Source organism: Macrobrachium nipponense, chromosome 32 (assembly GCF_015104395.2).
Source record: "Macrobrachium nipponense isolate FS-2020 chromosome 32, ASM1510439v2, whole genome shotgun sequence".
NCBI classification, from domain to species: domain Eukaryota; kingdom Metazoa; phylum Arthropoda; class Malacostraca; order Decapoda; family Palaemonidae; genus Macrobrachium; species Macrobrachium nipponense.
The window spans coordinates 33,609,069-33,616,629 of record NC_061094.1 but is presented as its reverse complement, the minus strand read 5'-3'; the positions used below and the strand labels follow the sequence as shown (position 1 = coordinate 33,616,629).

General features: G+C 37.4%; 1 protein-coding gene across 3 annotated transcripts in view; it reads right to left on the bottom strand.

Annotated features, from left to right (window-relative positions):
* LOC135207336 (protein NDUFAF4 homolog) overlaps positions 1-6,484 on the bottom strand; it is a 220,632-nt gene extending 214,148 nt beyond the window's left edge. The window contains exons 1-2 of one of the 3 annotated variants that reach the window (XM_064239043.1): positions 6,416-6,484; positions 588-745 (exon numbers count right to left, since the gene is read on the bottom strand). In XM_064239043.1, the coding sequence (XP_064095113.1) occupies positions 588-745; positions 6,416-6,417 (160 nt within the window). In that variant the 5' untranslated portion in view covers positions 6,418-6,484. Of the gene's footprint in view, positions 1-587; positions 746-5,742; positions 5,989-6,154; positions 6,190-6,415 lie in introns of those variants that run through there. The other 2 variants (XM_064239045.1, XM_064239044.1) reach the window with 2 other exon arrangements.
* Positions 6,485-7,561: the final 1,077 nt, after the last annotated feature.

Below are 7,561 nucleotides of genomic sequence, written 5' to 3'. Positions count from 1 at the left end.
TTAGCAGTGCCAATCTCTAGTAAACAGCAGCCCCAAACTCTGGATAACAGCACCAATATTCGGTTAGTGGCGCCGTTAAGCAGGTTTTTAGTGCTGTTATTGCCGATTTTTGGTTAGCAGCATCGGCTGGGAACAGAACCCCCACTGTTAACCGAGGGCTGCCTGTACTTGGTAAGTTATTTATGTGATAAAAACATTTCTTTGCTTTGTGGATATATATAAACAAATTCTGATTAACATGCATTCTTTTCCAAAGGGAATATACAATAAAAAAAATCTTTTAAGTTATTCAAATCTTTCCTAGGAAGATAAACCAGAACCTTTTATGTATGAGTATCCCTCAGCTCAAACTGGAATTGGTCACTGAAACTTGGTAACAAGGTAGCAAAAGGAGTTTAATTAACGCAACATTCTTTTTAATTTTCATAAGTGAATATGGAAGTGGAAGATAATGGCATGGAAATAAATAGTCCTCTTAAATAGAAACCAAAATCTTACATTTTGGGAAAAGAACATACTATAAAGACTTATAACCTTAAAAGTAATTCTGTGATAATGAAAAATAAATCTTTGCAGCTGTCACTCACTTCTAACAGAGTCCTCAATCAGCCTTACTGTAGATTCATGTCTTGGGGCTTTAGGACGATTCTTCTCCATTATCGCACGATGAGCTCGCTCCTCTATATTGTAATTACGAATAGGTTTTCCAGCTTTTCTTCCCAATGCTGAAAATGCCTTACCCATCCTGTATAACATCAAAATGAACAAGCTTACTAAAATTTTTCCATAATTCTCAAAATTCTTGTAACAAAATTGTAATATATGTACACATTCATTCACCATCCTATAATTTCTCTGGAATGACATCTCTTCTTCTTTCAGAAGTCCTCCAATTCATAAGTAACATGTATGAAAGTACTGTATGTCTCAAAGCAGAAAAGCATAACTTAAAACAACATCTCATAAAGATAATAAAAATACAGAGTATTCATTAAACAATAGACCAGTCAACAATGGTTACTTCACCAACACTGAAACCAAAGTTATGGCAAAATTTTTCATCTATGCCAACAATTATACACATAAGTGTCAGTCACAATAGGCAAAGAGGTTTGGATAAACTGATCTTTTAAAATATAATAATAATATCTTAGACACAGAACCTTTATGTAGCAGTCCTCAGCATGAGCAAGAATCATTAATTGAAATCTGGCAACAAGTAGCTGACTGGTGGCAGGTGGATGAGTGGGAGGAAACCCTGACTAATCTACTGTTATCAAGCACTTGTTCCTTTGGCATCAGGGACTATGCATGGTTGTTGAAGTAGGAATATGATAAAGACATTTATTTGATTACCTGGGAAAAATGAAATATTTTTCAAAATGATATTTTTATGATAAAACAGTTTTAATAATACTTACCCAGTAATTATACAGATAAACGTTTCACTTGCCCGGCAGTTAAAGTCCAACACTCAGGTATTGCACTAATTTTCTGTTTTGTTTTGGCTGGGTAACAATGACCCCGCCCCCTTTTGGGGAAAGAGAGGAACCACTTGGCAAAGAGCTCAGTTTGTTTCATGCCTTTAAAAAGAAAAGACCATGCTAGGGGTCGGAGGGTGGGCTCCAATTATATAATTAGCGGGTGAGTATAATTAAAACTATTCTATCATAATGTCATTTTTAATTATGGGACTTACCCAGTAATTATATAGCTGATTCCCACATTGAGGTATGGCGGAATGCATGGATATCTCTACCTCAAAAAATTAAAACTTTAACTAGAAAGAGAATCGAAATAATTTTGCCAACATTATATAGAAAATGTTCATGATTGCTTACATGATATGAGAGTTGCTACAGTTAAGTACTGCTTCTGGATGTCACTCATCTTATCATGTAGAGGCATAGCTGTGAAGATAGTAAGCGCCAACTACTTTAGTGGGACCCTTGTGGTGAAGGAAATTTCCAATGCCCAACGAAGATTAAGTAACTTAACCCTGCCCAGAGTTCAAAACCAATAACACACCAAACAAAAAATTTTCTTACCTATTTCCAAAACATGGGACATCATTAAGCCACTCACCATGGCGTTCATCACATTTTTTCTCCATTAAAGTAACAAGGCATGCAAAACAACGCAAAAATTAGAAAATAAAGAAAAAATTGACTAACACAAGTGCATTCAATAACCAAAGTTGGGAAGAGAGCAAGCACAGCATGTTTAATCTTCTTGGTTGCTTAAGAAAATTGAATGATGACAGAAGGTGAGTGAAGGGTATTTTCCTACGCATGTCTCCATGACCACCAATTAACTACCTTGTTACCAAATTCAACAAATGCTCTCCAGTCTCCATGACCACCAATTAACTACCTTGTTACTAAATTCAACAAATGCCCTCCAGCTTATGCTCAAGAATAATTCCTAAATAAAAGGCTCTGGTTTGCATTTCTGTAAAAATAAACAGGGACATATTCTAACCTAACCTAAACTGGTATGAAGAAGATCACTTTGGCTCCCTCGACCCTCCATCTAACCTAATCTAAATTGAATATTGAAGTTAAGAAAACAGGTCCTTACATAGGGCTTCAAACCCTCCCTCTTGGATACTGGCCCTCAACCTAACATGACCTACGTCACCAGGTCCTAAATTAATAAGTGCACAATGTCATTTTGAAAATTTTTTAAAAATCTTACAGATCAGAACTTGCCAAAGTTTCATAGGGATATTAGCCTAGCATAAATCCCTGTACTACTTCACTTTTTTTGTGTTTTCCCCCCAACTTAAAAGCCCGATTTCCTCAGTGATTGATCATAATCATAGTATCTGAGAAGGATGCAATATGTCCTAACTACTTAGCCTAATTGCTGCTGATGTGAATTCCATAAACTTTAGTGCCCACATTTTGCAATACTGCCAAAATAATCTAAGGAAGATTAGTTCCATGTTTACACTAAAGTAGCCATAACTCAGAATTTAAACCAGTTTTTTAAGCAAAACCTAATATCCAAATCTTATCTATAACTGGTGAAACTTAAAATAAAGGAACCCATCACATTTCAGCACTCTCTAGGTACCCATATTTACATAGAAAAATACCAAAGGTTTCGAAATATAGGCCTAGGCTATTAGCCATCCTCTCCAACAAGGGATCAGGAAAAAAAAATAACTTGAAGCCCCACTCACATGAACACTGCAACAAAATTTTATATATAGTACTATATATACAATAGCATTTTATATATAGTACTAACCAAGTAGTAATTAATCTGCTCACAGTTTCACTATCAGCAGCTTAAAAAGTCTTAAAATTGCGGCAGCACTAGTGCTGGTGTGGGTGCTAGCCCCGACCAATTTCGGGGTATGAAAGGAACAACTTCAACAAGGAGTTCAATTGCTTTTGCCCTATTCCCATATGGGGGGAGGAGGGAGGGCTCTAACTCATAATTACGCACTTGGTAGACTTATTGTCTTGTGTTCCAGTTGCCAAGTCCAATTCCACGCTAGAGTCATCAACTTTTGGGATGGATGGATGGATTATAGAATTTAGGGCATAGCCCAAGCACTGGGACCTATAAGATCATTCAGCGCTGAAATGAAAGCATGGCTAGATGGAAAAGTGAGAAATGAAATGAAAATGATGAACTGATGACAATCCTGCACCTGAACAGGACTGTACATCAGCAAAGGCCATTTTACTCTCCCCCCAGCATTCCGATCATCCAAAGTTATGAAAGATCGTTTTGGCCAGGGGGCCATCAACTTTTGGGCCTAGTAAAGATACATAAACACAAATGTGCTGTTTTCAGCCAGGTAGCCCTTCACCCACCATGAAGCCCAACAAGGGAGGGGTGTGGCATGCCCATCCCTAGAGGCTACTACCTGGTTACTATACACCTGATCCCAGCACTTAAGATGTCGTCAGTCCATCAAGATCAGACCCAGTACTCGGGATCATGTTTGACATAAGATTTTCTCCTCACTCGGACACATCAGGTACTCGAATTCTAAGGGTGAGGAGGAATGCCGTCCGACCTCACCCTCCATCACATTAGAAGAGTTGCCACAGCCATAATCCATTAACATTCCAAGGTCAACAACTTTTGGTTCATCCTATTAGGGGAAGAAGGTTAAGGCTGAAAAGAGCAGAAGGTTCAAAAGAGGATCGAACTTCGTCTGGGTGCTCAGAAATGGCCTTAGTAGTGTGGCTGCACCTCCTGCCAGGGTAGAAAACTGCCCCGCTACCATCACCCACCTCTTCCTCGCACCTCACAAGCCCCACCACCACATCAAGGTGTTAGGCCATTGGCGGGGAGGGTGAGGCAGAACATCACCCACTCACCTCCCAGGCCAGGTCAGGTCAGGTCAGGGCACGGCAGCCTAAGTCAGCTTAGGAATGTAAGGTCTGGTTAGGTAAGGCAATGGCATTCTAGAAAAGGTTAGGTTTCCATCAGTGGAAACTTTGTCCATCGTTCTGAACCAGCTCCCAAAGAAATGAGAAAAAGTCCAAGTGGTTAACAATATTCCCCAAGAAAGACCTAAAAAACAGTCAATTCGCAACAGTGTAGATTTCAGTATGCTTTTTACATTGGGCCTGACCTAAGTATATCAAAGTTGCATAAAATAACAGAAAAATAACTCCAATATTGTGAACTAGTACTTAACGCACAAAAAAAAAAATCACTATTAAGTACTTTACTTTAATACCAGTTCTCTTTACTGGATCATTTTAGTTTTGTCCCTAAGTCTCTAAGTACAAAAAGCATAGTTTATGTAATGCTTATTGATAGTAGGCTATTACTCAATATTGAAGTTGTAATCAGAAGAATAAAACAACATTTTGTTGCCTATAAGTGGAAAGTATGAGACGTCTTATTCTCAGGGTCCTGTTTTGAACTGAAATTCATTTTCACCTTGTACTAGCTAATCGGTGGTTTTACCCTTACTGACATTAGGGCTAGTAGCTAAAACTCCACAGTACTTAGTATTTGATTACCTATAATTAGGTTGGTAGTATAAACATTTTGTTCTTAATTCATTCCAATTCCACTTTAAATACATCAAATTTTGTTTACAGTGAAACCATGGCAGGAAGAATTTTACAGCCTATTGCACATCTGGCTGCCAAAAACCTTTGCAAGCAGACAACGTATTAAAGTGAATTGTTTAGGTAGGACAAAAATTTCGTATTTTGTTGCTAACCCTCTACACTGATTTGGCCAAGTCCACATTACTATTTCGACTTTTTTTAACTTTTAATAATTAGGTATGGCTGAAATACTAAATGTACCCATGATTGCATGCTAGGAATGGCAAATGGACACATTGTTGCCAATTTAGTGAAGGTGGCAGCGTTCTGTACAGGTGGCCGGTATGTCACAGCTTGGTCATTTACTCTACTCAAAGTAAGAAGGTGCCTGTCCATTGGGATATGAAAGTAGGCAAAGCTCAGGTTAGGTCTGGATTCGGCATTAGGGAAAGGTTCGTCTAGCCCGTTTTCTTGGTTGGATTTCTCACGTCTAATCTTGTCTCCCTATTCTCCAGCCGCTCCATACAGGGCATTCAGTTTTTCATAGCTATGAGCAGGTCGGTTACGATTGCCGCTTATCCTAGCCCTACAATAGGTTAACATAGCATACCTAGGTAGACGCATCGCCTTCTTTTATTTTAGGTACCTAGTTACCTAGCTAGCTATCCTACTAGGCTACATTCTACAATGCGAGTATCCTAGGTTCACTTACTTTTGTTCAGTTCACCGTCAAACAACAAAAATATGACAGTAATTAGGCTAGTTCCTATAAAAGCAGCCGAGGCGCAGTTGTTCTAGCTTTTAACGAAACCGAAACCGTTCTTCCAACTTCGAGTCCTCATGATCTTGTATTGCCTAATGTGCCTCTACATCTTAAAGAAAATAGTGTATTTTAACTAAATATACGTGAAACTCGTTCCTCCAACTACGTAACACCTGTTTTTTTCGTTCTTGGTGGCACTTCTCTATACGTAATAATTCTGTTAACATAATTAGCCTTACACTCTTCGTCTGTATCATCTGTCAGATTGTCTAAAGTTGGAAATTTTTATTTTCAATTAATTCCTTAGCTCTTCACAAGTTTAAATTCTTCAAATACACGCAGATACGTTATATTTACCAACCTTAATATTTATTCTTAAAGCCACGATAAACGGTTCATAATAACACCATCAAGCACTGATGTCTAAATAAGTATTAGATCAAGGAACACGTACATAAAGCAACCCTTTGAGCCTTTTAGATTTAATTAATGCACAGAATTCAGTAAAAGATTTGGTAGTGGTACTAACAGTAATCTGTCTTTGAAAAGTGATTGAATCATTAAACTTGTGAAGCGGCAAAATATCACCCGAGGAACATTATATTTGTATGTAATTACTTACATCAAAAGTATGTTAGATAGATGGAGAAGCTGACTCGAGTGGCCGACCCTGGAAAGTGGAACTAAGGTCGAAAGAAGAAGAACAAGATCAACAGTGGGTTAAATTACTGGTAATTCGATTTACCATGGCTTACCGTATTACCAAATGAATATAATATTAATAAGGTCGGTATGAAACAATAACAAATGCATTGGCTATATCCACCGAGATGTGAGGTATGTAAGCACAAGGTACTCTTCCTTAAGCTACTAATTAAGGAAAACCAAAATCTATAATGGAATTTTTAAAAGAAATTGCAGTTGAAAGCAGCTCCTGAGGCATAGTGCTGAGCTGTACTTATAGGATGGAGGATGTTAGATGTTTCCTTCCATGCAGATGGTCAAATGAGAATTACGAAAAATCAGCACCAAGATTATTCATTAAATAAATTATCACAAAGTAAATAGGATTAGGGATACATAGTCAACCAACTTATTTTTTTCGAGCATTAACAGGGTGTGAACACTCAAACATAAAAAAAAAAGCCTTGTCTATTCAGAAACTGAAATCGTGGGGAAAAAATTACTCAAGATAATCTATAAAGAAGAATTGACATATAAAATGAACCCCACAAAACGGTGCGAATAAGAGGCAAAAGAACATCCAAAAGTAAACAAGGATTATAATGATAGTTCAGTACAGAATGCAGAATTTATGACCCATGAACAGGTATATACACTAAATGTTCAATTATGCAATTACCAATTTTCTTTTTTCTCAAATCAGAATTTTGAGGTGGAGACTATAATGATGAGGCTTCATGATGAACACATCAACCGTACTAATGTTGTCATGTGGACATATTCTTTGGGAAGAAGCTAAAAAAATTAACTGGTTATAAAACAAAGCTTGTGCAAAATGAGAAAAACAGAAATAAGAAAAGAAAGAAGTTATATAAAAGATGAGAAATTTAAGACATACAGAGAGAGAGAGAGAGAGAGAGAGAGAGAGAGAGAGAGAGAGAGAGAGAGAGAGAGAGAGAGAGAGAGAGAGAACAGAACATGGAATAGAAGGAGAAAATACTGAACACGAAACTAAATAATTTCTTCGATACTAGAAAGAATGCTATTGTAAGCCTGTCTCTTGCTTTTAATTTCTGCTATAATA